Source organism: Globicephala melas, chromosome 12 (genome assembly GCF_963455315.2).
Source record: "Globicephala melas chromosome 12, mGloMel1.2, whole genome shotgun sequence".
NCBI classification, from domain to species: domain Eukaryota; kingdom Metazoa; phylum Chordata; class Mammalia; order Artiodactyla; family Delphinidae; genus Globicephala; species Globicephala melas.
This window is the reverse complement of record NC_083325.1, coordinates 29,467,470-29,493,831: the sequence shown is the minus strand read 5'-3', so window position 1 is coordinate 29,493,831 and position 26,362 is coordinate 29,467,470. Positions and strand designations below refer to the sequence as shown.

The following is a 26,362-nucleotide window of genomic DNA, read 5'->3' as shown; positions in this document are numbered from 1 at the left end:
TTATATATCATAAGAATATAGTCTTTTGAGGGTTTGAAAGAATTCACCCATAAAACCATATGGGCTGGGTGCCCTTTTTGAGTGGGTGTTGCACTCGCTCTTTAAAATCTTTTCAGTTTCTCCTGTGATCATTGGTATTTTTAGTTTGTTACTTTTACTATAGTTAATTTTGATAATCTACATTTTCCTAGAAAAACATTCATTACACTGAGGTCTTCTAATTTTTTTACTTATAGTGTTGTGTGGAGTAATCTTTTATAATTTAAACAATTCTCTCTACTTTCTTACTTCTAATGAAATATGTTTGAATTTTCCTTTTTCTTGACTAGGCTAGTTAGAAGTTTTTTTTTTCTCCCTACTTTATCGGACTTTTTAAAGAATCTGCTTTTGGATTTAGATATTAATTCTAATATTTTCTAATTTTTTATTCTCTCATCTTTCTACTCTTTAACTCTCTTTAGACGTATTTTGTTGTTTCCTTTTTAACTTTCTAGTTAACTTCTTGTGTTTATTTTCAATATTTCTTATTTAAATAATGGAAGTACGGTTTCTGCTCCATATGTCATGCTTTTGGCCTTCAGCAAACCCCAAGGTTATATTTATCTCTATTTTTTACACTTAAATATTTAATCTATTTTGAATTTATTTTGGTGTGTTTTCTGAGAATGATTTGATTCCTTTGTAGGTAATCTTTTCTTTTTTTTCTGACTAGATGCTGTTTGTAGGAATGTCTCTTTTTCCTTGCAGTTTAAAAAATACCTTTGATCTGTCTAGGTACAGGACTCTTTTCCTTGAATTTTGTCTGAGACATAGAGAATCCTTAAATCTGAGTTGAGGGATGATTTCACTTACTCTTACATTGTTTACCTGAGCAGCTGAAGGCAGGGTACGGGAGGGGTAGGAGGGGAGCTCTGGAACCAGGCAGCTTGAGAGAGTTGCTCCAGTCTCCTCCCACAAGTCCCAGCCTTGTAAGGTTTTTGTAAGGATCCAGTGAGATTATAAATGTTACATTCTGGTACATAATAAACCCCAAAGTAATGTCTGTTGTTTAGTATTGCTACTACTGGCTTTCTGCATCCCTAATCTGATTTTTCTTCCCACTGTACCAATTCTGCTTTTTACTGCTTCCCATGTGGTTTAAAATTGACTATTGCATTTTTAGTTTCTTGTCATGCCTTCCTTTCCCTCTGTCTTTTTTTTTTTATGTTTTCCTTTTCCTCTTTGTTCTCTCCCTCAAGTTTTGTTTTGTTCCACAAAAACTATGTCTTCTTGCACTCTACCGAGGATTCCAAATCGTGTCCTGAGAATTTCAGGTGAACACTCTCTTGAATCTTACAGATGCTATTTCCTCCCTGTTTCCCTATACTGGTTGGCCCCCTGTTTTCCCCCTCCCCCTTTATTTACTCTCACAATAGCTGGTCAGTGTTGGTGTCTTTCCACAGACAGGATGTGTGGGTCTCTGTCCACCCATCTTCTCAGATCTTTATCTGGAGGACAGGTTAGCGTGCCCAGTTTCTGGAAGATTCTACCTAGCAGTCTTGAAGTTGACCAATCCCTTCTAGATTCTCTGAAACATTAAAAAAAAAAAAAAACCTTTGAATTATAGATAATTCAAACATACATAAAAGTAAAGAATTCCACAATGAACTCCCAGGTGCCCTCACTCAGCTTTAACATCTAGCTGCTGTCATTCTGATTTCATCGTTGATACTTGTAATTGGTGGAATACACAAAAACTCCCTTCCAGAAGTCATTGCTATGTGGGCTCCTCCTGCCCCAGCCCCTCCCCCTTCCAACTGTGGGAACTGCTGGTCCCAGGATGCGGTGCTTCTTCTGTGATTGCTGTTCCGAGAGTTGGATGTAGAGGTAGAAGGATTGGAGGTGGGGGCAGTGTATCATGGGAGTGGGTGGGAGAGAGGGTATTCTAGGCTCCTCGTGGATCAGAACTCCTGGCACTGAAGGAACCTCTTCTCCAGTTTCCTGGCTGGTGCCATCCCTGTCTCTGAGTCCAAGGACAGACGCTGGTACAGCACAAAGCGACCTTCTGACTTTTCCAACAGCTGCCGTTTCATGAGGCTATAGCTGCGCCAGCTGTCAGCCACCTGAGGGAGAGTTTAGATCCCTGTGCCCCCATCAGTCTTCATGTCTGGTGGTGATGTTGACCTTGATCTTTTCCAGGGTCATCATGAATATTTGAACGGGAACGTGAGAAAGATGTTTATTTGGCCACTAGATGGCGCTCAGGCCATGGGCAACCCCGCGTGGTTCAGGGACCACTGGCTCCCACAGATTGTTTTGGGCTTAAATGAGAATCTTCTTGCCACCAGCTAACCGGTTTTAGATGCGCAGTTAAATAGCTTGATCTATGTAGCAATAAAAGAGTTAGACTTACTGCTCAAACTGGAGCTGTTCTTCCCAAGCTCTCTCTAGGCCTGGAAGGTTAGCCCTTGCCTCTGTCCCTGCCAAGCTTTTCCCACTTGTCCTGAGGCCACCTCAGAATGTCACCCCAACTTTCAGATCTTTGTGTTTTTCTCCACACTGGGGTGTTCTAGAACATCTGGGTGATGCATGGCCCTTGATTTCCCCACTACTCTCAAAACCCAAACTAAAGCAAACTGTAAAAATGGGTTCTTTCTCTATACTCCCTGGCCTCACAGTTCACCAGCTTATTTGATCCAACCAGGAGTTTTTGTTTTCGTGTTTTGTTTTTATTTCCAGCTAGGACAGGACCTAACACTAGCTTCTTAAGCACCTCTGCCCACAAGTTTGCCTGGGCACACAAGTATTCCTTGGACCCTGTGCTCCAAAACATTTAGTAAAAAATTGGTTTTTTAATAAGGAGTGCTTTTCTTAGAAGCTGCAGTACTTTCGAAAGGTAACAGGAACATGAGACCCATGAAACCTACACAGATTCTTTTATAACTTTGTACGTACGAAAATCGTGCTACATAAATAGCACTCAGGCAGTTTTTTCCACAGCTACAAAATCCAAAGTTCGTTTCTTTTTGTCTTTGGAACGTAGATGATGAGGATTTCCCAGCAGTTCTTGGTTTCTCCTCCTGCCTGGCGCGGGCTGGTGTCAGGCAGCCAAGCCGTGGGCGTGGGAGATGGGCTGAGAGGCAGAGGCAGCGGCAGGGCTGGCCGCAGGTAGTGGCCTCAGCTTCTCCAGGAGACGCGGGGTCCCGGGCTGGGAGGGCCTGCCCTCTGGCTTCCCCAGGTGAGGGAGCTAGGCTGGGCTGCTCACGCTACAGAACTGGGAGCATTCATCTGTGTTTTGAGGCTTCCCCAGCCCCTACTCCTTGGGCTTAGGGAAAACACACCAGAACACTTGTGTTTTGGCAGAAGAGTGATGAGGATTAAATAGAGGCTTTGTCTTGGTTGGCTTCACTGGTGACGCTGCCCTTGACTTTATGAGCTGTCTGCAGACACAGGGGAAGGACCCAGGATGATCCTCAGCTCCTGGAGACCTGGGACCCTGCCCCCAGATTAGGAGCCATTGGCCTCAGTTGTCAGCAGGGCCGTGTCTCAGCATGCCTTACACTGTGCCTGTTAGGTTTGCTGAACAAACGAATGAATGAGTGAGGGAATTAGTGAAAAGGCGTGGTTGGGAACAAGCCTACTCTGCAGCCCCCTAAACCGGTCCTCCCAGCCACCAGAGGCACGTGTTGTTCAGATGGCTGGTAGGACAGGGGCCATCTGTGTCTGGGCTGGGCACTAGTTTGCAGCCAGGATTCAGAGTTGGTCTGTGGGTGGAAAGCCATGTTTGCTTCTGCAAGAAGCACGTGGGGGTCGGAACTATGACCTCGGCCTCATTAGCCCTAGATAACTGACCGGGCCTGTTTGTAATCATTTGGAAGGAGCTTAAAGTGGAATCTGTTTCCTTCCGGCGGGCCCTGGCCGTGCTCTCCTGGGGCTGCAGCTGTGCCCGTGGCGGTCCTCTGTGGTTGCCGAAACTCCCCTGCGACCAGAGGCCTCGCTCCCCCACTGATGAAAACCTATTCCTGTGGATATGAAAATGGCCATGAATTATGGTTTCTGCAGCTCTGACTTCTGCCAGCTGGCATTCCTAGCTGAGGCCTGCTGTGGAGAGCTGAGTGGGTGGGTCCCAGGGCCTCAGGTCCCCCAGAGCCTCGCCTCACTGCCCTCCGTGCTGCCCTCTGGGCTCACTTGGTCAGCTCTGTCCTCATATCCAGGCTCCACGTTCCCTCTTCTCTTCCCCACGCTATTTCTTTCTGTGTCTCTCCTCATTCTTCCTTCATAATGTTTTACTCAGCTCTTGGCCCTTAACTCTGATCATGGAGCTATAGGAAAATAGCAATAGGTATTGTTTTTTGAAGGAGACCAGTAGGTAAAAGTGATCAATGAATGAAAATAATTTAGGGTTTCACCAAACACAACCCCAGGTCAATCAGGACCCCAGACTCGGCTACACTTAGATGGTTGGAGGAGGAGACGGGGAAGGTCAGAGTGTGGGAAGAGGCAGAATCGGAGAGGACCATGGAAGGAGACTGAGGGCTGCCTACTCTTTTGGGGGCATCTTGTACCTGCCTATAAGCAAGGGACGGATTCCAAGAGGCCGAAAGTATGCCAGAGCATCTCCTTTCTTGCTTCTCTTATTTCTAGACACTCCTCACCAGCATTTAGGGTATGCCCAAGAGTAGAAGCTTTAGCTAATGGAGGGTGCCTGGCACTGTGGTTCATTCGAAACGGCAGGTGTCAAAAGCCAGATCCCAGTGCCTGCTGTTGTGAAAATGCAACACGGTGCCCTCAGTGGTAATACTGGAAATAACCACTAGGTGGAGATCTTGTGCCTTGAAATGCTTCCACTCAGGGCAGTCAACCTGCCTGTGGCAGGGGCCGCTGGGTGTGCCTCACTGCCTAGCTCTGGCCCTTTCACGTTTCCCCCACCCTTTCTTTGCATCTGTACTTTGTTTTCCTCACTTATCTGGGTATAATATGGAAAAGCACATTTTCTTTATTGTGTTATTTCTTTTTTAAAAATTAATTAATTAATTATTTTCGGCTGTGTTGGGTCTTCGTTGCAGTGCACGGGCTTCATTGCGGTGGCTCCTCTTGTGAGGAAGCACAGGCTCTAGTCACGTGGGCTTCAGCAGTTGTGGCACGTGGGCTCAGTAGCTGTGGCTCGTGGGCTCTAGAGCGCAGGCTCAGCAGTTGTGGCGCACGGGCCTAGTTTCTCCGCAGCACGTGGGATCTTCCCGGACTAGGGATCGAACCTGTGTCCCCTGCATTGGCAGGCTGATTCTTAACAACTGCACCACCAGGGAAGTCCGTGTGTTATTTCCGGAATGTATTGAGTCAAGTTTCTGGTCCAATTTCCAATTGGCAAACAGAACTCACAGCCATGTAGGCAGACACGGGTGGGGAGAGACCCGAGCGCTCACTAGGGCACTGGGGCTATCTCTGGCTGAGGGGGGTGCGCTGTTGACTTAGTGTGTGATAAATTCACAGCTGGGCTGGGGTTGGGGCCTCGGGCCACATCTGTCTCCCCTTCCAGGAGCTGCGTTTCCATCTGTCTGTCTGCCAACTGTCCATCCACATGCCCCATTCACCTAATCCGTCCTCCACCCAGCCATGCCCATCCTAACCCCTTTTCCATTTCTTTACGCTTCAGAGGAGTCTGCAGGTGTGGTCCCGCCTCCTCCAGCCACAGACCGTACGTGCTTTCACCTCCAGGATGACAAGGGTGTGGGCCTTGTGGTTTTTGCTGGAGGGGCAAGGGCGCTGTTTGCCGGGAATTTTTTGATTTGCCTGAGGTGGGATTGAGATTCTCCACCACAATCCCAGTTTACCTTTGGCTGTTACCTCTCAACCGTGGTTGAATATGTAAATTGCTTGGAATGCTTTAAAGGCAATTCCCTCCCACTCTCTAAACCCCTTCCAGAATCTGCTGGGCCCTGGAGCTCAAAAGAGTTTAGTTCTTCAGCAGGGAAGGGGTAGAGCAGGCAGGGGAGTGCATGATGAGGCAGGGGCAGTGTAAGTCCTCTTGGGGCCCAGGAGGAGGAGGCCAGGGTGAGTTGAAAACTCCTGCAGTTGAAATTTACAAGGTAAATTATAATCGAGATGATTAGTACAGATAATTAGTAATGCTCACAACAGTTCTATCAGGCCTCCCACCCCTGTCCCAAATGCCAGAGCCCAGCGTGTGCTGGGGACTGGAGGACGAGTGATGCTGGGTGCGGGGCTCTGGGGGAGGCACGCTCCTGTCTTCTAGTTGGTAATATCATATGCCTCAGGGATGGGCTCAAGCCCCGGAGCTCACGCCCAGGGTCTGAGCGCTCAGAGTTTGCAGTCAGTCTGGCTGTCCATTGGAAAGTCGTGACATTAACAAAAGAGAGCCTCCAAAACAGGATGGAAATGATGTGGAGAAATCCCTCCCTCATCACTAGTGTCATTCTCAAACTCTCCTCCAACTTGCTCCACTGAAAGATCGTTCTTTGCACAATGTAGGGAAGGGGAGGGATGCCAGGATGAGTCAAGGCTGTTAGATGGTCTGTCTCAACTTCATAAGGACACAAGGGTGGAGGAGACATGTGCCTGGGGGCTGCCCTGTGTGTGAGGTGGTGGCATCCAGCTGGGCCCCCTCCCTGGCACCTGAGAGATGGAGTCTCTGGACACCAGGCTCCTGGGCCTCCTTTGTGCCTCCCCGCAGGCCAGATGGCCTGAGACACAGATGTAACTGCAGGACGAGGAGGGCATGCAGGACAGGGTATGGCCTGAGAGAGGCAGGGCAGGGGAGGCCCCTGAGCCCCAGCTTTGCACGCTGGCTGAGCGCATGCGCTTTGAGGTTAGACCATGTTGGGTCGTGCCTCTGTGTAGTCGTGTATTCCTGCGCCTCGCTTGGCTTCAGTTTCCTCATCTGTAAAATGAGACTAATAAAATCAATGCAAATCTCCACATCTCAGCATGGTGGTGAGGATTAAAGGGACGTACGGGAGACAGCTCTCATGGGTGTCACTGTCCTTTATACATTTACGGGGGCTGCATCCCATGCATGTGCGAGGAACTGAGGGCTGGTCTCCGGCCCGAAGGTGGCTGGGTGGAGTGCTAGAAATCTCGGCTGGGCGGCCCCTCTGATCCGCACCTGTGTCTCCCAGTGGATGACCATCTGGGCTTCCTCCCCACCTTCGGGCCCTGCTATGTCAACCTCTACGGCAGCCCCAGGGAGTTCACTGGCTTCCCGGACCCCTATGCAGAGCTCAACACGGGCAAGGTGAGTCAGACAGGAACCCACAGCCCCCAGATCCCCAGGCCTGCATACAGGGTCTTCCCCCCTGGCCTGGGCAGTATCTGCAGTTGGCCTGGACTCCAAGGGCCTGACGGGACTTGAGTGGGCCCAGGGTCTGGCGGCCACCCCCTCAGAGAACCCTTCTTCCCCCTGACCCCCTCCTTCCCTCCCACTCCCTTCCCTTTGCCTCTCCTTCAGGGCCAGCCTGACCCCCCCTCCCCTCGCCCCCCTAATTTTCCTGGCCTCTGGGGGCCCAGCCTCCATCTGTCTCAGGTTTCAGTCTCCCTGGCTAGGTTGGACTCTGGTGCTGACCATCAGGGTGGCATGTCCCATGAACTCTCTGGGCCACCGTTTCCTCACCTGCAGAGTGATGGGGTGTGGCTCAGGGCCCTCCTGGTTGCTGGGAGGTGACTGACCCCAGGGCCAGACCAGGCTCCTTTCCTTCCCCTCCTCCCCTCCATCGACCCTGCTCCTGGTGACCCAGCCTCCCCTCTCAGGGGGAAGGTGTGGCCTACCGAGGCCGGCTTCTGCTCTCCCTGGAGACCAAGCTGGTGGAGCACAGCGAACAGAAGGTGGAAGATCTCCCTGCGGATGACATCCTTCGGGTGGAGGTAAGGGGCGCGGCCCTGGGAGGGGCCAAGAGGGCAGTGGCCAAGTGGGGCTGGCAGAGGAGGGCTCAGTTCCACCCACACTCATGTGCCTTCACACACACCTCTGGGCCTCAGAGTAACCCAACACCTACCCTGCCTTCCTAAGGAATGTTCAGAGGCTCAAAGAAGATAAATGAAGGTTTTTAAAGTCTAGAGCTCAATGCACAATGAGAGGCTATTTTATTAATAATAATAATGTAAGAATAGCTAACCCTTTAATCACTGACTGTGTCACACACTATGCTGGTGACACTCTTTTTTTTTTTTACATCTTTATTGGAGTATAATAGAATGGCGTGTTAGTTTCTGCTTTATAACAAAGTGAATCAGTTATACATATACATATGTTCCCATATCTCTTCCCTCTTGCGTCTCCCTCCCTCCCACCCTCCCTAGCTGGTGACACTCTTGATGTCATCGAGTCCTCCCAGCACCTCCAGGTGGCTGCTCTGAGTATCTCCATTTTACAAATGAGGAGACTGAGGCTCAAATGTGGCAGAGCAGCACGTGGTCGAGCTGGGCCTTGTGTCCAGGAGACAGCTGTATGGAGTCCCCATGGTGGTGTGCACTTTCAGACTCTGTAGTCAGACAGTGCTGGTTTGAGTTCTGACTTGACCACCTGTCTGTTGTATCAGTTTCCCTATGTGTAAAGTGGGGGTAATGATTATATTCACCTCATAAGATTGTTGTGAGAATTAGAGTCATTCATACCTGCATGCAGTAAGCACTCAGTAAGTGTTAGCTGTTACCACTGTGCGCATTATCTAAAAACCCAGTCGTAGAATCCCTCTTCTCTCTGCCTTCCACAAAGGGGATCGTAAAGTCATCTCGGTTCAGGCCGGGGTGTGTGGTTGAATGCCTGCCATGTCCTCAGCCCCGTGCCCGATGCCCAGAGGGGACAATGGTATTCGTTCATCCCACGCACGTGGCAGCCTGCGCTGCTGCAGAGCTGGCTGGCTTGGTGGGGAGCCTCAGTGGTGCAGGGTGGGTGCTCTGGGTGGGGGCATGGTGGCTTAGAGCCTTCGGCCCCCTCTGAACAGCAGATGCAGCTCCCTGGGGTGGCGGTGCCATTGCTGTTTGTTTGGATTAAGGAGCAGCATGACCTTGGAGGCATGGACCTTATTAGAGGAACATGGCCAAACACACAGGCCTGGAATGTGTTTGCTCAGTTACTAACCAAATCTGGGCTGTGGGGCAGAGCTGGACCACTTGCCACCCATCCGTCCAGGCAGGATTTATTGGGTGCCAGGCATGGCCAGGGCCTGCGAGACACGTGACCCCTCCCCATGCTGGTGTCTTCTTCCCTCCTCCCCCTGACCCCACTGCTGCCCTCTCTGCCCCCAGAAATACCTCCGGAGGCGCAAATACTCGCTCTTTGCCGCCTTCTACTCGGCCACCATGCTGCAGGACGTTGACGACGCAGTCCAGTTTGAGGTCAGCATCGGGAACTACGGGAACAAGTTCGACACGACCTGCCTGCCACTGGCCTCCACCACCCAGTACAGCCGGGCGGTCTTTGATGGTGAGGCCAGAGACCACGCGCCTGGCTGGGACCCAGACCACTGAGCAGTGGGCTGAGCCCTAAATCCTGCCCCCTGGGGAAAGCTGCTGGAGGCTCGCCCAAAGGCTCTGGCCCTGGGCACACCTGTTTGGGGGACCCTCTGGTTTGCTTCCCCCCCCCCCCCACCCCGTGCCGCCTTCCCCTGCTCATCTCCAGGTGCGTCCCTGCTGGGACCCATAGATTGGGCTCTCGAAACCAGCAGTGGTCGGCATTGATCCTGACTTGTGGCGATCAGTTATCACAGGGTGGCTGCGGTCTTGGCATAGAGATATCGGAGAGTGTGGGATTCCCAGGGCCCTTCTAACAGCCCCTCGGTTCTGATGTGTTAAGGAGTCCTAATGAGGGCGGCAGCTGCCTGCTCCACGCGGGAAGGGAACTCTGGCACCTTGCCTGGGCACTGGGGGATACTGACCGAGCCACGGCTATCCACGGGAGCTCTTAGTGGGGGAGCAGGTGCTCGCGTCCATCCTCCCCTCGGCCCCCGCACTGCTCCACTCCTGGCTCAGCCGCAGGCCCTTGGGTCCTTCCAGGCTGCCACTACTACTACTTACCCTGGGGCAACGTGAAGCCCGTGGTGGTGCTGTCGTCCTACTGGGAGGACATCAGCCACAGAGTCGAGGCTCAGAACCAGCTTCTTAGGATCGCTGACCAGCTGGTGAGTGGAAGCTGGCCTCACCCACAATGACCTGTGCATGCGCCCCTGGTGGGTGTCTTCAGACCTGCTTCCGTGGGTGCGAAGCCTGCAGACCTCATGGTGCCTGGGGTCCCCTGAAACCTGACCAGGCCAGGCTTGTGATCCTGTCCTGCCTACTGGGAATAGAGGAGAGGGAGGGAGCACAGCCCTGGGGGTGCCCCCAGTCTGAGGTAGGAGATAGCACAGAGACAAAGCTGAGAGAAACTGAGCTGGGAGCAGAGGACAGAGCCACCACCCATTCATTCCTTCATTCATTCGTTCATCAAGTGCCTTTGACTCTTGCCACGGCAAGCATTGTGCTGGGAACTTCTAGCTAGAGGGTAGACATGAACGGGATGCTGCCCCTGTCTTCACGAGTCAGCCTAGAGGCAGCTTAGTAAAGCAGAGTGTAGGTTCACCCACCCCTCTCCTGCAGAGACTCAAACTCACATTCTGCTCCGGGAGTCCCTAGGGAGGGTGGCTCGGAGGGGAGAGGGACCAAGGAGCATCAGGAAGGCATCGTGTGGCAGCAGGGGGCCGCGGCCAGTGAGGGGAGTTGGGAGCTCGTTAGGATGTCCTTGCAGGGGCCCAGGGGAGCATGACTTGGCTCTGGGAAGGAGCTGACCTCAGGGAAAAAGCTGAAGGACTTGAGCTGCCAGGACTCGGTGGTCTGTTGAATTGGGGGCTGTGAGGAGGGACTCCGGTGACTGGGGAATTGGGAAGCTGGGGAGAAGAACAGGGTCTGCGAGGTCAGGTGATGAGTCCTGTCTTGGATGTGGCCGGGGGTTAATTGTGGAGGCTTGTCCAGGGAGTGGAGGAGAATCAGAGTGGGCAGAGGTGTGGAGGCCAGGGTGAGACGATCCTGGTGGTGGTTCCCAGCCCCTTCTGTGTGTGCCTGGGGTGGAGGCTCACCCGCGAGGTGTGTGGCCCGTGGGGACATGGGGAGGCAGGCGTGGCCATGCTGCTGGGGCCTGCGAGGGGCAGCAGGGTGGAGGGAAGGGGGTTGGAGAGGCTTGGGCAGGTGGAGGAGGGAAAGTGGAAAGGGAAGCGGGGGTGGGGATTTTAGAGTGGCTGGGAGGGGATGCAGGCCCCAGTCAGGGGCCGTGGTGAACCACACTTTCCCTGAAACCCAGAGCTCTGTGGCAGGGAGGGGACCAGCCCATACCCGGTTTCGGAGAACTCGGAGTCGATGCTGTGCAAGTCCAGCATCTTCTGGGCCAGCTGTTCTCTCCAAGCCATTCCCTGCGGGCAGGGGTTCGCTGATCCTTCCAGGGCCTGTCTGTGCCCAGCATGGTAGTCCCAGGGTGGAGCACACGGCACGCGCTCAGGAAGGTTGAGGTGGGGAAGGGGGTGGGGGACTGAGGGGCAAGTCCTTGGCCTGAGGGGTGTCCCGTGAGAGATCTCCACCTCCCAGCTCAGGCCTGAGGCCCAGGGAGGAGAGCTCCATGGAGGAGACCAGGTGCCACTGGGGCACAACCTGGCCACAGGAGTTTGGAGAGGGCAGCCCCGTTACTGCAGGTTGTCTGAGCGCTCCTGAAGGAAGGATGAGGGACCCAAGCCTGCTTGGGTGGCAGGACTTGGAAAGGAGGGAGGGTGCCAGCGGGGGAAGTGGAGGCGGCTCCAAGGTCACTTACCTGTGAGACCTTAGACCTGGCTTGACGGGGACCCGTGGAGAGCCCGTGGGGTGGGCGTCCCAGGCTTGGAAATTTGGATCTGTTTGGTGTGGGGAATCCTGGAAGCTTCTTGAGCCAAGACAGATGCTGGTGTGTGGGGTCTGGGCTCTGCCTCTTGGCTCTAACCATTCTCTCTTTTTGGTGGGACCGGGCTGTGGTGACAGTGCCTGGGGTTAAGGGTCCGTCCCACGGTGACCCTCCCAACCCCTGCCTGCCCGTTCCCCAGGAAGCCGGCCTGGAGCAGGTCCACGTGGCCCTGAAGGCTCAGCACTCTGCCGAGGACGTGGACTCCCTGGTGGCTCAGCTGATGGATGAGCTCATTGCAGGCTGCAGGTACGGGGTGCCTGGCACCCACGCGCCCTCCCTTCCTGGCTCGGCCGGGCCCTTTCCCCGGGAGTGTTCGTGTGTGGTGGTGAGCGACTGCACGTCTCCCCAGCCACGCTTGGCCAGCAGTCCAGCCCATGCTGAGTCCAAAGGTGGTGGAGCCAGCGCGGGGAGTTGAAAAGGTGACATTTAGAGCAGGTCATAAATCTCCCAGCAGCGGCGGCAGCTGTGGGCCCGCCGGGGCGGCCAGGCTCACCTGAATGGGGAGCATTGTGTCTCTGATCCCCGACCTCTTATTTCTCTGATGGAATCTCCAGGAGGAGCTGGCTGGTGGGAGGGACGGCACCCCTCCTTCCCCCAAGGCCATGTTGGGGACCACAGTGTCTGTTTAGCCTTGTATTAGCACAGCTGATGGTCACCTTCAGGAAAAGGGGGCGCTGGGGGGTGAAGGAGAATGGGGGGGCTCCGGGTCCCGGGGCCCTGGCAGGAGGGGGAGCGTCTCCTCCACAGCTGGGTGACTTGGAGCTCACCACTCACCTGCTCAGAACCTTGCTTTCCTCGTCTTCAACCTGACATTAAGAATAAGTGCTTTCTAATATCACACAAGCAAAATGCCTGGTCCTTAGGAAGTAGTTAATAAACGGCAGCTGTAATTATTATTGAGAAGAAGAAGCGTGAGGAGATTTAGATTCTCATCCCATTAACCACCCTTGTGGCTTTGGGCAACTTCACTTCTCTGGACCTCAGTTTTCCCAGCTATTAAATGGACTTAATAATAAACAGCCCTCTTTCTACTTTCTATGGGATTAAGCGTAAATATATATGCAAATGTATTCTTTGCCCGCTCTAAATCTTATCATCCCAGCCCCCGTCGGGAATGCATGAGAAATGCCTTCGTGTTGCAAATCAGGAATCCGTGACCCTGGCTGCCTGCCACAGTGCCGCTCTGGTCCTTTGTACCCCAGTTGGGAAGTGCACCTTTATCAGAAATGACCCTGCCTCAAGCCCTCCTGGGGGTGATGAGGCAGAAGTGAGCAAATGAAAGAAAGTGTGTTGGGGGCTTGAGGCATGTGCCCTAGTAGCTCAGAGCAGGTGTATCTTACGCAAATCAAAATCAGAGACGATTCCTGGAGGAGGGGATGCCCTATGTGAACTCCGGAGGGAAAGGAGTCAGCCTTTGGAGAGCGGACTGCCGGGCACAGGCGCAGAAGCCCCAAATGCCTGCTGCCTCCTGGGGCTGCAAGGGAAACTGCAGTCCAGAGGCGACAGACCTCCAGGGTTTGCTAAGGCAAGTTCAGCCCTGGGGGCTGTTGGGGCACAGGGATCCCCGGGATTCAGACGCTCACTCCTGCTGCAGCGTAAGAGGTGGGCTGAGGGTGGTGATGAGGGGCAACTGGACGAAGGCTTCACCCAGGGCAGGGACACGGGGACGTGGGGTGAGAGAAGCAGAGGTCAGCGACATGGGGACATGGGGTGAGAGAAGCAGAGGGCAGCGTGGACTCTTCAGGAGGCATCATGGTGGTAACAGCCTCATAAGGAACACTTGCTGTGCCACGTGCTGTTCTGAGAATTTCACATGTATCAGCTAATCATAAAAATCTCATGAGGTAGGAAGCAGAGTGATCCACATTTTACAGATGAGGAAACTGAGGCATGGGGAGGTGAATTGCCCAGATTCATGCCTCTAGTGAGGGGCTGAGCCCCCTCGCCGTGCTGCTCTGTACTGGACAGGCTTTGATGGTGGATTGAGTGTGAGGGCCCAAAGAAGGTCCAGAATGATTCCCTGGCTCTGGCCAGAGCAGGTGGGTGGAGAGCAGAGCCGCTTCTGGAGGGAGTCAGCGGGTTTGGGGGAGGATGAGGAATTCGGGGCTGGCCGTGTTGAGTGGCAGGTGCCTGTGGGCATCTGTGGTCTGGAGGTCAGAGGTCAGAGCGAGGCTAGAGGGGCACACGGGGGTGCGGTCAGCAGAGGGGGCTGCCGAATGACTGGCTGTGCCCCACTGCCCGTCCTGACAGCCTCGGACGCAGAGGGTGGGCCCCGGCTCTCGGTTCACTGCGTTCTCCTTGTGACTCATGTGTGGGTATGGGCCTTGGCAGGTCTGAGGTGCCTGAAACGTCTGAGATGGGTGGGTCCCAGGTCCTGGGCTGTCACTCCGCTCTCTCAGGGCTCTGTTCTTGGAGGGCTTGGCTAAGAATGCTTATGCCAAAGCCTGGTCCCCTTGAATCATTCTCCTGGGGGTAGATGGTGGCCAGGGCCCTCCTGGGGAGCCCGGGTCGCAGGTCAAGGGCTTGTGAGGAGGGTCCCATCCCCTCAGGAGTGCACGCATGGCTTTCTGGGGAGAACGCTGGGCCTCAGGACCAGTTCCTTTGGCACCACCTGAGGCCACTAATAGCCCTGGGGCCGCAGCAAGAGAGCTTCCACCCCCGCCCCTGGCCCGCTCTGTGCTGAGCGTCACAGCTGATAGCAGGGCAGCTGGGCATGGGGGACGTGAGCCAGCTTGCCACAGATGACCTGGCTGCTCGCCCATTCCTCCAGCCAGCCCCTGCCCAACATCCAACATCAGTGTCCTTCATTTGGTCAGACCCCTCCCTGCCTCCTCTCCCTGGGAGCCCCTCTCCCCCTGGCCAGTGCCACCCACTCTTTTCTTCCGGATCAGCCTTCTCCTCTCATCTCTCAACTCATGGACACAACTACCAGCTGCACACCTCCACCTGGGTGTCCACCAGCACATCCAATTCGTTCTCTGTGATCTTCCTAACGGTGCGGTCCGCTTCGACTTCAGCCCCGCGGCGGCTCCTGTTGCCTTTAGGAAAAACTGCAGCTCTCCTCTGACGGGTGGGCCGCTCTGTCCCCACTGCCTGCCTTCTAGACCTCAGCAATCTTACCCTCTAGCCCTTCGGAGCCTCTGTGCTGGCTCACCCCCCAACCCCACCTCCCTCCCACCAACGCCCACCTGCCTCCGAGCCTGTGTCTTGTGCGCATACCGCTCCTCTGGCCAGAACGCCCTTCCCGCTCTTCTTGGCCTCACTAGCTCCTGCTGGCCCTGCCAGTGCAGCCTGAGGCCACTTCCTCCAGGAAGGGCTCCAGACCCTGAGGATTCTCGGGGATCTAGCTTGCTTGCTTGTCTGTTCCAGGGGCCCCCTGAGGGCAGGGCTGGGTCTCATCCCTGGACCCAGCCTCCAGCCAGGACCAGCAGAGCTGTTGCTCGTGGGGAGTGAGATGAATGAGCCAGCGGCCGGTTTATCTTTCAGGCAGGACACTGTCCGCTCCCAGGCGGCTGTCCCTGTGAAAGGCACCCACTCACCTCAGGGGCAGGCAGCAACCTTGTGAGCAGCCCAGCTCTGCTCCCAGCCTATGCTGAGCCCTGCCTTGGGCCCGCCTGTCATTTCCAAGTCAGCCAGCGTTGGCAGGGCGACTGCCCCTGCTTGGGGTTGGGGCAGTGTCATCCAGCCTCCTCTTCCAGGTCTCCCTTTCTTTCTGTACCCTGCTTTGGGGTTTTGGGGGTGAGAAAGGGCTGAGACATCTTGTTTGTGGCAGTTACAGGTCCCGGCTGTTTCTTGGGGAGTCTCGGCTGGGCTGGTAGCCTCCGTGAACATCTCCCTCTGGTGGTCTGCCCGGCAGTCCCTCTCGGCTCCCGACCCAGGCCGGGAGCATAAATCACCCTGGTTGGCTTGCCTCCCCATATCCCACTCCAGACCCGCCTGCCCCCACCCTCAGGCCCACTCACGCCTCCTTCCCTGCAGGCCCAGCCCAGGACTCTGGCCCAGGCCCCCCTTCACCCACCGAACATGCCCCTCCGCCGCGTTCGAGTGGGCTGGGGATGGAGGCCGCCCCTCTCCTGGCCTGGGGCAGCCCCATCCGAGGCACCCTCGGGGCAGTAAATATTATATTACTACGGGGTGTGCAGTACGTGACCTGAGACAGGCCTCGGGGCTTAAGTTTCCCGAGATGGAGTTTGCGTACTGCTCCCCCCACCCTAAAAATTCAATTAAAAAAAATAACAGGAAAAATGTAGAGCGCCGAGGGCCTGCCAGAGTGGTGTATCTGGCGGCGGCGGTGCCGCTGCACTCGGCGGTAATTGGTTCTGCATAGCTTGGGGAAATTGGCAGAAAAATAAATCAGCCGGGAGCCGGGAGCCGAGACACTGTGGGGCGGGGAGCGTGAGGTGGGGCAGCAGATGTGGCGAGCGAGCGGGCCTGACTGATGTCCTGTTTGGGAGTCAGGGGCTTAGCGGGGGGGTGGGGGTGGGGCAGCCCCCCTACCCTCCAGCAGGGATGATCTAGAGGGTCCTGCCTGGCGAGGAAGAGCACAGACGCCCCCTCCCACCCCACTCCATCCTGTGTGACCCTTGCGTGTGCACTCACTGACCCTGGGGCTTCGTACGGCCAGGGGCAGCCACATAAAGGGCTTTTAGGGAGCCCGGAGAGGGACCCCATCCTTTGGATGGGGGTGGTCAGAGTTCTTCGCCTCTAAATGGGGTTGAGCTTAAACCCAACCCCCCGACTGGAGGCTTAAGGCTGTGTTTCTGGGACTGCGTGTACCCCCAGCTCCTCTCCAGGGGCTTCCCAAAGCAGAGGGTTCTGGGAGGGGTGTTGTGAGGCCGCCCTGGGTCGACACATCTGTACTGCTGGCTGCCGGCCTCCCCATAGCGTCTGCAGTGGCTTGTCAGGGGTCCATAAATTTCCTTCTTGAAGAACGTGTGCGCACAACAGAATGGATTCGCTTCAGCCAAAGGCAACTTAGTGCTTGCGCCTCTGCTCTAGGAGGGCGCCGGGGGGAGGGAGGGACCCACTGGGCCTCTGGGGACGTGCACTCAGGTGGGCAGAGGGGACTCACGACTGGAGGCTTGAGGATAGGTTCCAGACAGGCAGCCCCAGAATAAAGGGCTGGGGCGCTTCAGAGTGGGGGGCACACTGGCCAGTGTGGCTGCAGCGGGCTTCCTTGAAGAGATGGCTGGAGGAGGCACCCAGGGCACACGCCGCAGCCAGCAGGCAGGCTGAGGGTGTGAGACCCGTCGGGGGGGCCCGTGCACACGTGTGTACGTGCTTGCCTGCACCTGGGCCTGGGCGAGCGCCGGGCTCCTGCTCGTCGGGTACATCCCGTCTGTCTGTCCGTCACAGCCAACCTCTGGGTAATGTCCAAGAGACGCCCTCCGCCACCCACCTGGACCACTACCTGTACCGCCTGCGCACCCGTCACCTGAGCCAGATCACTGAGGCGGCCCAGGCCCTGAAGCTCGGCCACAGTGAACTCCCCACCGCCCTGGAGCAGGCTGAGGACTGGCTCCTGCGTCTCCGTGCCCTGGCAGATGAGGTAGCTGCCCCTGAGAGGTGCCTTCCTTCCTGCCTGGAGTGTCAGAACTCGGAGGGATGTGGGGAATGTCTGGACCGTGATCCACACTGGCTCCATTGCTGGGTAACCTTGGGCAGGTGACTTAACCTCTCTGAACCTCCGTGTCCCCATTCACAGAAGGAGGACAGAGGATGCAATGGGATACTGGGTGTTGTAGGGCCCAGCAGAGCCTGGCATTTAGTAGGTGCTGGATAAATGCCCCCAAATGTGCTCGATAAATGTGCTTAATAAATGCTGCCAAAGTACGTCAGAGACAGAGCTGGGACCAGAACCGGGACTCCCGGCTCTAGGTTCAGCGCCAGGGGCTTCTCCCCCAGGGGCCCAACTCCGTCTGCCCACCAACCTGTCTACCCCTGGCCTCAAACCTGCCTCTCGTGGGACCCTGCATTTCCTGCCCTCCTGGATATCCCTGAGGAGCCCCAGGCCTGAGGACACTGCACCTGCAGTAACTCTGCATCTATACCCTGACCCCTCTGGCCCTATCCAGCTCTGCAGGGAAGCAGGCAGGCCACAGACTTGTCCAGAATGAGGAGGAAGGTCTGCTCATATGTCACAGGTGGACACAGCTGCCACCCACCCTGGCCAGAGCCACCTGGGACCCCCGGGGAGAGGGATGGTGAGGAAGGATCTCCCCAGAAGGAGTGTGCAGAGAAAGGCAGGGCCTGCGAGCGGCTTCTGGAGGAGTGACTTGTTGAAGGGGAGAAGGGAGTCCAGGAGGTGGAAGGGGTGCTCAGGCGGGGAGGCAGCCTGAAATGTTAGTCCCTGAGAGGCAGCTTTGGCTCGTCCCCAAGCGGGGCCTTGGACGTGTGGCCGGTTACCTGGGGGCCACTGTGTTGCTCAGCCCCAGGACGACTCCTGGCAGTGGCTGGGGACCGTCCCTTTGGGAGGGTCACAGGCTGCCTTCCGTGTCTTGGCCCCGACCCTGGAACTCTCACGCAGATTGTGTCATGGCTGCGAGGGGTTAAGGTGAAACGGGTGCTAGGGACTGTGAGGGAGACCGGAGAGAGCCTTTCTCAAATTTGAGTGTGCATCAGAATCCCCCGAAGGCCTTGTTAGAACTGGGTACAAGCCCTGCCCGATCCCGCATGTCTGGGACCGGGCCTGAGAATCTGCATTTCCAGTGAGTTTCCAGGTGGTGCTGCGGCTGCCCTGGGGACCACACTTTGAGAACCCTTGGTATCGTGGTTCGAAACACACATTTGGAATCAGAAAACCCTAGTTCCTAACTTCTTTGTGCCTGAATTTCCTCACCTGTGCCTGCCTCTGGGCTTGCTGTAGGGATGAAGGGACACAGCCTAGGAGGTGTTGAGGGAGTGTGCCAGCCATCAGCTCTCAGCAGGAGCCTGGCTTCGAGACCCAGCCCTGCCCCCCTGACCACACCGCTCAGCAGCCTTGGGAGAAGATGGACTTAGCCAACTGGCCGCCTCTCCTGAGTGTGGCAGCTGGGAGCAGTTCTCATGCCTAGAGGATCGGAGGGGCTCAAGGGCCCCGCAGTCTGGGCTAGTCCCCATTTTCAGAGCCCAGTGTCAGCAGGCCCAGAAAAGGGCCAGACCCCCAGGGTCCCCGCTGTTAGAGGGAGGAGGGATCGTGTGTCCTCTGGGAAGGCGCACCCCTTCTGTGAATTCGCTTCTGCTCTCAGGGGTGAGGAAGGGGGTGGCACCTTAAGTGCAATGTCATCTCTAGGGTCAAATCAGATCCTCCGATGTCTCCCCACCGGGAGCCTCTATCTACCCACCCAGTGGAGGGGACCTAAGAACTTGGGGCTCCAGGCAGGAGTGTCTCTTCCTAGAAAACGTGAACGCAGCTTAGTGAATTCCTGGCGGGCTCCTCGTGTGAGCCGGGGGCAGCCTGTCACCCTATCCCTGGGGGCTCAGAGCTACTGAAGACAGGGGTGCCCAGCCAGCCCTGGGAGGTCAAGGGGGTGGCTGGGGGTGGGAGCTGGGAGGAGAGGCCTGGGGAGAGGGGGCTGAGGGTGTGGGCTGGGCGGTACCATCTCCACCCTGACTGCCACCCTCTCTCCAGCCCCAGAACAGCCTGCCTGACATCGTCATCTGGATGCTGCAGGGTGACAAGCGGGTGGCGTACCAGCGGGTGCCCACCCACGAGGTTCTCTTCTCCCGACGGGGCACCAGCTACTGTGGCAAGAATTGTGGAAAGCTGCAGACGATGTTTCTGAAAGTGGGTTGTTTCTCCTTAAGTCATGGTCATACTTTGTCACCCCCAGGGTGGTCCGCACCCCTTCTGTTTCCCCTCCCGTTCTCTGTCAGACTCCGAGTTTTTAGACTCTGCTCTTGGAACGGACCGAGGGCTTGCGTAAAAAGACTTCCCTTCTCCCCTCTCCCCACAAAGTCCCTAGACCCCATGCACCTGGTCTGGAAAGGGAGCAGGTGAGAATTGGAACCAGGGGTGCTGGGAACGAAGGAGGGGCTGACTCCTGAGGCTGTGCTCCCCTCCAGCCAGCTCCCTGGTGGGGGGCCTCAGCCCTCAGCTCCCACCGCCAGCCTTTGGGAGCCCGGGCACAGACTTGCCTCCCCCCTCCCCCCTCCCGAGGGTTTGGCTTCAGGTGGAGTCACACGTGGGTTCAGGTTCCTCCCTGGGGGAAGGCTGGTGTCTGGGCACCGGCTGTGCCTATGGCTCTGCTCCATCAGAGATCTGGGAGCAGGTAATCCTGTCCCTCCAGTCACCCCGCCCCACCTCTCCTGCCCTTTGTCCTCCTGCCATCTTCTTCTCTCAGCCTTGGTGGGTGGGTAACAGGGAAGTGAGCAGGTGCCTGGAGGCCCCCGTCCTCCTCTCTGGGTTCCTGTGGGGACACAGAGCCCGGGCTGCTTGGTCGGGACAGAATTCGGGGAAATCTGAGCTGTGGCTGTCGCGGCCCAGGAGAGCGTCCCGTGGGGAGGGCCGTCCCTCACCATGCATGGCTGACTCCAGCTGGCTCCGCCGGCATCGTAAACTGCCTGGCCTTCAACCCTCTGTCCCCACGTGTCTCTTCCCGTCCGCACCAGGACCTCCTTCCATCTCACCTCTTCCACGAAGTCGCTGTGGACTAACCTTAGCCTCGAACCTCTGAGTGGCTATTGGTCGACCCATTCGTACACTGATCAGTCATTCTTGCTGCCCCCTGAGGTGGGCAGAGGAGACAGGTTTCAAAGGCCCAGAGCGTGTGGACAGGTTGCAGGGCTGGCTGGAATCCTGTGTGGTCTTGGGCAGATTGTCTAACCTCTCTGAATGCTGTTTTCCCACCTATAAAACAAAGATCAGGCTGCCCTGATCACAATTTTGAGGATGGAATTAGGTAACACAGGTCAAGGGTCTGACTGGAACTAGGTGATCAATGAATATCAGTTTTTTTCTCCTCTTCTCCCTTTTTCCTTCTGGGGAGAGGAGGCTCTACCAGCACCATGACTGGAGGCCAGCGCAGGGCCAGGGATGATCAGATATCTGCGTTTGGGTCATTGGTGCTTCAGAGGAGAGCCGGCTTTGCCTAGAAAGAGGGCGGGGGTGTCAGGCAGCGGGCTGCCCCTCCCACCTCGGGGCATGTTCCTCGTGAGATCCTAACCTCCTAGCATCCTGCTTTCCTCCCTCCCAAGCCAGCTCCTTGCCTGGTAGGGCAGATGGGAAAGGAAGTCAAGGAGCGGCCACATCTGAATGGGGTTAACTAGGGAGGGCTGTCAGGCTGCAGTGGAGGTGGGGCTGCAGGAGTGGGCCTGGTGGATGCCGGTGAACGGAATCGGCCTCTGACCTCTTGGCCCTGCAGCCTCGGGGAAATGCAAACTGAAAAATTTCCCTGATCCCAAGCAAGGAAAAAAAAAAGATATAGGATTGTTTCTCGAAGTCTTCCCCACTGAGTTTATGAGCCCCGCCAGTAGCTCCTGAGCAAGCTCTACAAAAATGTTGGCAGCAAGCGGAGACCAAGAAAACATTGGTGTTTCTTAACTTAAACCAAAGTTGGAAAAAATGAGCACCAGCAGAGAGGGAGAGGAGCCCCAAACTAGACATTTCTTTATTTGCTGTTGCTATTTTGGGTCCAGCAGGCTGGCCCTGTCTGGGGGAGGGCAGGGGAGAGACTGGGGGCGGAGGGAGAAGGGGGGGGGGTCAGGCATTCCTGCCATCTCCCTGGGGCTGGTGGTTTGGAGGGGAAAAGGCTGCTAACCACCCCAAGGGAGAGGACACTGAAGCGAGCAGCCATGGGGAGGTTTCTGGGGGGTGACACTTGGGGTCAGGGGCTCCTCCAGGCTTCACCGAGGATGAACCAAAGGCAGAGAGGCTGGATGAAGGGTGAGACTTGTAATGCCTTGCCACGACACCCCTTCCTGACCCTCTTACCCGGCCTGGGCTCTCCCTCCGGGGATCCAGGCCTCCTCTACCAGTTAGAGAGCCCTTACCTCAGCCTCCCTTTCCTCCTCTGAACCCACCAAGACTTTCTCGTCTCATTCAGCTCCACGTCCCAGAGGAGACCCTCCTCTAAGCTCACACACATGAAGCCTGGGTAGTTAATGTATTACTTCCTCTAAGGAACCGTGTGTTATTCTAAAAGTGAGGCATTTCTGCTCTTCAGGCCGTATCTGACCCTTGATTTCAGTCAAAGGGTGAAGCAGTTGCGGAGAATAAATTTTTTATGTTGGGTTGTTGTGGTTATTCCATTTTGGCAGAACTTCTGAAAGTTTCAGGATAAAAAGCAGTTGAAGACCAGTGAATAGTGGTTAACAGGCTGATAAGCACTTAAAAGGGTAGGGATATCAGATGATACACTAACATCCAGCCAACCGCCCCCCCCCCAAAAAAAAAAAACAAACTGAAAACGAAGGGAGAGGCTTTAACCTCCTCCCCTTTCAGACCTTTCTATCTCTCTTTTTTTTTAAAAAAAATAATTAATTAATTTATGTTTGGCTGCCTTGGGTCTTCGTTGCTGCACGCAGGCTTTCTTTAGTTGCTGTGAGCGGGGGCTACTCTTCACGGCGGTACGTGGGCTTCTCATTGCGGTGGCTTCTCTTGTTGCGGAGCACAGGCTCTAGGTGCACAGGCTTCAGTAATTGTGGCTCGTGGACTCTAGAGCGCAGGCTCGGTAGTTCTGGTGCATGGGCTTAGTTGCTCCGCGGCATGTGGGATCTTCCTGGACCAGGGTTTGAACCCGTGTCCCCTGCGTTGGCAGGCGGATTCTTAACCACTGTGCCACCAGGGAAGCCCAGACCTTTCTATCTCTTATAAAGACATGTTCTACAACTGCACCATTAAATTTGGTAGCCGTATATGGTTATTTAAATTTAAATTAATTAAATAAAACTAAAAATTTAGTTTCTCAGTCACACCAGCTACATTTTAAGGGCTCAACTGCCACATGGGGTTAGTGCATTGGACTGTGCAGATATAAACCACTTCCACTGTAGCAGAAAGTTCCATTGGACACTGCTATTCTAGAAGAGAACAGAAATGAGGATGTGGTGGGAGAGGGGAGAATGGGGGCTCCTGGTCTAGACGTGGCTCGTCTCTGCAGAGAGCATCTAGATGGGGAGGATGCAGTCTTCTCCTTTGATGGGAAGGAATCTTGGCCGGTGGGGGCGTTTCTTAGTCATACACCCCTCTTCCATGAAATTCTAATAAGTCCTCCAACAGAGCACATACCTGATGGGGTGTCAGGCTGGTATGCTCAGGCCTGGAGGCTCCCACAAGTTGAGACATACTGACCCTGAAGGGGACTGTGGGTTTCTCTCCTTCTCTGCTACCCAGTATCCAATGGAGGGGGTGCCCGGAGCCCGGATGCCAGTGCAGATTCGGGTCAGGCTCTGGTTCGGGCTCTCTGTGGATGAAAAGGAGTTCAACCAGTTTGCTGAGGGCAAGCTCTCCGTCTTTGCTGAAACCGTGAGTGCCTGACCGCCTGCCCACCCTACCCCCGGCCCCAAAGCTACCGCAGCCCCACTCACTTCTCTGTTGCTCACTCTCCAGTATGAGAACCAGACCAAGCTGGCTCTGGTCGGGAACTGGGGCACAACGGGCCTCACCTACCCCAAATTTTCTGACGTCACGGGCAAGATCAAGCTACCCAAGGAGAGCTTCCGCCCCTCAGCTGGCTGGGCCTGGGCTGGAGACTGGTTCGTGTGTCCAGAGAAGACGTGAGTCGTGGACAGGGAGGGCTTGGGGACCCCGTCTGCCCCAGCCATTTCTCTGAAAGGGCCTCGGCTCTATTCATCCTTCTGTCTACGGCCGCTGCCCCTACGCTGGTCATAGCGACTTCCATTTGAACTCTCCTGGGACTGGGGGATCACGAGGCAGCATTCTTTTCTGCAAGGGCTCTAATGATTGGAAAGTCCTTTATGATTAAACCGAAGCTGGCCTCCAGTGGGCTTTGCGTCCACTGGTTACGGCCTTTTCCTCCAAGATACCACAGAAAGCCCGCTCCCTTCTCTGTGTGTTAATCCCTCCTTCAGTGCCCCTCAGAACAGCCTCGTTCATCCTTCTCCATCTCATCGCCATCTCCACCTCCTTCTCCTCTCTCTCTTTTCCAGTTCGGTTGATATTCAACAACTGTTTGTTTGGTTTTTCTTTTTACTTTTTAAACATTGAAGAGTAACATATATTGTAGTCATGTACTCAAATCTTAAGTATATAGCTCGATAACATTTTACATTTCTACAACTATCTATTGAGCTTCAACTACCCACCGGGTTTTCGACGTCTTCAATTGGCTTCCTTTTCTCTTTCTTTATCTTGGTGGTGACTTCCTCTTCTGTCTGCAAGTGTCTCCCTTGGTCTCCCCTTGACTCGCTGCCCCTCCTCTCTCTCCCCTCCTCTCTCTTGTTGTTGGTTGGGGTGAGGCTGACACAGGAAGGCTGGCCCAGGCTCTGGGGTGCTCTGCTGGGGGTTGTGGACGGCCTGGGGGTCTCTTCGGCAGAGGCTCTGACCCGCCCCCGCCCACAGCCTGCTTCATGACACCGACGCGGGCCACCTGAGCTTCGTGGAGGAGGTGTTTGAGAACCAGACCCGGCTCCCCGGAGGCCAGTGGATCTATATGAGCGACAACTACACGGATGTGGTAAGGGGGTGCCCTGGGGGCAGGTGGCCTCTGCTTTCCTGGCGGCCTGGACATTGGGGCCCAAGAGGGGCCTGTGACTGAAAGAAGAGGAATGTTCTCCCCTGCTCCCACGTCCCCAGCGTCAATGCCCTGGTTTCCAGAGGGACAGTGTGTGAGAGCTGGCAAGGGTAGGACACTGAGCCCGAGTCACACCTGGGGCTTTAGAATATATGTTGTCAGGTGGCATCTTCTCATCTTCCCTGATCACGTCTGTCTCTTCTCATGCTTGCCTGGCCTGTGTTACCCCAGAACGGGGAGAAGGTGCTTCCCAAGGATGACATCGAGTGCCCGCTGGGCTGGAAGTGGGAAGATGAAGAGTGGTCCACGGACCTCAATCGGGCCGTTGACGAACAAGGTGGGCAGCACGTGGAGCCCAGTGAGCACCCGGCAGACTCGCGAGGCATGCTGGAAGGGGGCACAGTTGAGTGCAGGCCCCTTGGGCCTGGGGTTCTGGCCTTCACTGGGCTACTTCATCTGGGGGACTTCCTGGGTGAGTCCTCACTATAAATTACAAATCGGGAGTCAGTGGCCACTTGAAAGTCTGTGAATGTACCCCAAATGGAGAGATGGGGAATGACCAGGCAGTGAGTGATGGGCACCTCTCCCCCAGGCTGGGAGTACAGCATCACCATCCCCCCGGACCGGAAGCCGAGGCACTGGGTCCCTGCTGAGAAGATGTACTACACACACCGTCGGCGGCGCTGGGTCCGCCTGCGCAGGAGGGACCTCAGCCAGATGGAGGCGCTGAAGAGGGTGAGCCCAGTCGGTGGGGGGAGGGTGGGGCATGGGGAGGGGTGAGGCCCTGGGGAGGGGAGGCCAGCTGGGCACAGGTGCACACCTCTGTGCAGGGGACATGTACAAGACACACGGGCTCACTCGAGATGCTCGCAGATCGTACCCAGCACTCACACAGATGCACACAGACAGAAAACACCCAAATGCCCATGACCAAGCAAGGGGATGCACTTGGAATTCACACACAGACCTGGAAGGTGCAAAGGCGTATCTAGAGTGTGTCTATGGCTAGGTGTCCGAGGGGCAGAGTCTGAGACAGGGACTCGGCTACATGCAGTTTACTGAGGCAGTACTCTCAGAAGTGCCAGGAGCAAGGATGTGGTCTCCGGCAAAGTCAGCTTTGGCTTGAGCTGTGGTTCGGGAAGGGGCTCAGCCTGGAGCACCACAGAATCCTCCTCACCAGGCAAGGGGGGTGGGCTTAGTACGGTCTTAGCCGTCAGTCACTGGCTGGGGGTTGCTGGGGGCGTGCTGGAGGGAGCCTGTTCCCTCCAGCACGGCCAGTTCCCTGGAGAAGGGGGATGCTGGTCAAGGGGCTTGGGTGGGCTTGGTCAGCATTTACCAGAGGGCATGTACACAGTGTGAGCACACATGCCCACGGCCGTGCCCAGATACTCTTGGGACACAGACAGGTGCAGAGTGAGCTTGTGTGGGCACACGAGTGTCTGTACCTGCTCCTGGGGTCACACAGATGCCCGTGTCGTGCACAGCCTCAGGGCCTGCCTCCCTGGAACCCTCTTGGCCTGCGTCCTTCCTTCCCAAGCGCACGTTGGAATTTTGGCTCGAGAACTAGGCCTCCCCCAGTCCGGGAATAGCCTTTGGCATGACCCGAGTCCCTTCCTCTCTCTCTGGTCACAGTGAATGTAGAGAGGAAGGTCACTGGGTCCCAGGAGAGGCAAGGCTTTTGGGCAGCAGGCTGTTCCTGGTGGCATGAACCAGACTCCACTCTCCCTGTGAGGGCACCCAGGGCACAGAGGCAAAGCCTTGCCAGGCGGTGTGCCTTGCCTGCTCCCTCACCACCAGCATC

General features: G+C 55.8%; 1 protein-coding gene across 22 annotated transcripts in view; it reads left to right on the top strand.

Moving 5' to 3' along the window:
- Positions 1 to 26,362, top strand: part of DYSF (dysferlin) — a 223,677-nt gene that overhangs the window by 86,896 nt on the left and 110,419 nt on the right. For 13 of the 22 annotated variants that reach the window (XM_030877534.2, XM_030877528.2, XM_030877523.2 and 10 more), the window contains 13 exons: positions 5,633 to 5,674; positions 7,116 to 7,231; positions 7,744 to 7,857; positions 9,241 to 9,418; positions 9,988 to 10,112; positions 12,030 to 12,136; positions 17,246 to 17,438; positions 19,500 to 19,655; positions 23,202 to 23,333; positions 23,418 to 23,584; positions 24,390 to 24,504; positions 24,793 to 24,898; positions 25,154 to 25,296. In XM_030877534.2, coding sequence (XP_030733394.2) covers positions 5,633 to 5,674; positions 7,116 to 7,231; positions 7,744 to 7,857; positions 9,241 to 9,418; positions 9,988 to 10,112; positions 12,030 to 12,136; positions 17,246 to 17,438; positions 19,500 to 19,655; positions 23,202 to 23,333; positions 23,418 to 23,584; positions 24,390 to 24,504; positions 24,793 to 24,898; positions 25,154 to 25,296 — 1,694 coding nt within the window. The remainder of the gene's footprint in view (positions 1 to 5,632; positions 5,675 to 7,115; positions 7,232 to 7,743; positions 7,858 to 9,240; positions 9,419 to 9,987; positions 10,113 to 12,029; positions 12,137 to 17,245; positions 17,439 to 19,499; positions 19,656 to 23,201; positions 23,334 to 23,417; positions 23,585 to 24,389; positions 24,505 to 24,792; positions 24,899 to 25,153; positions 25,297 to 26,362) is intronic. The other 9 variants (XM_030877537.2, XM_030877532.2, XM_030877530.2 and 6 more) reach the window with 1 other exon arrangement.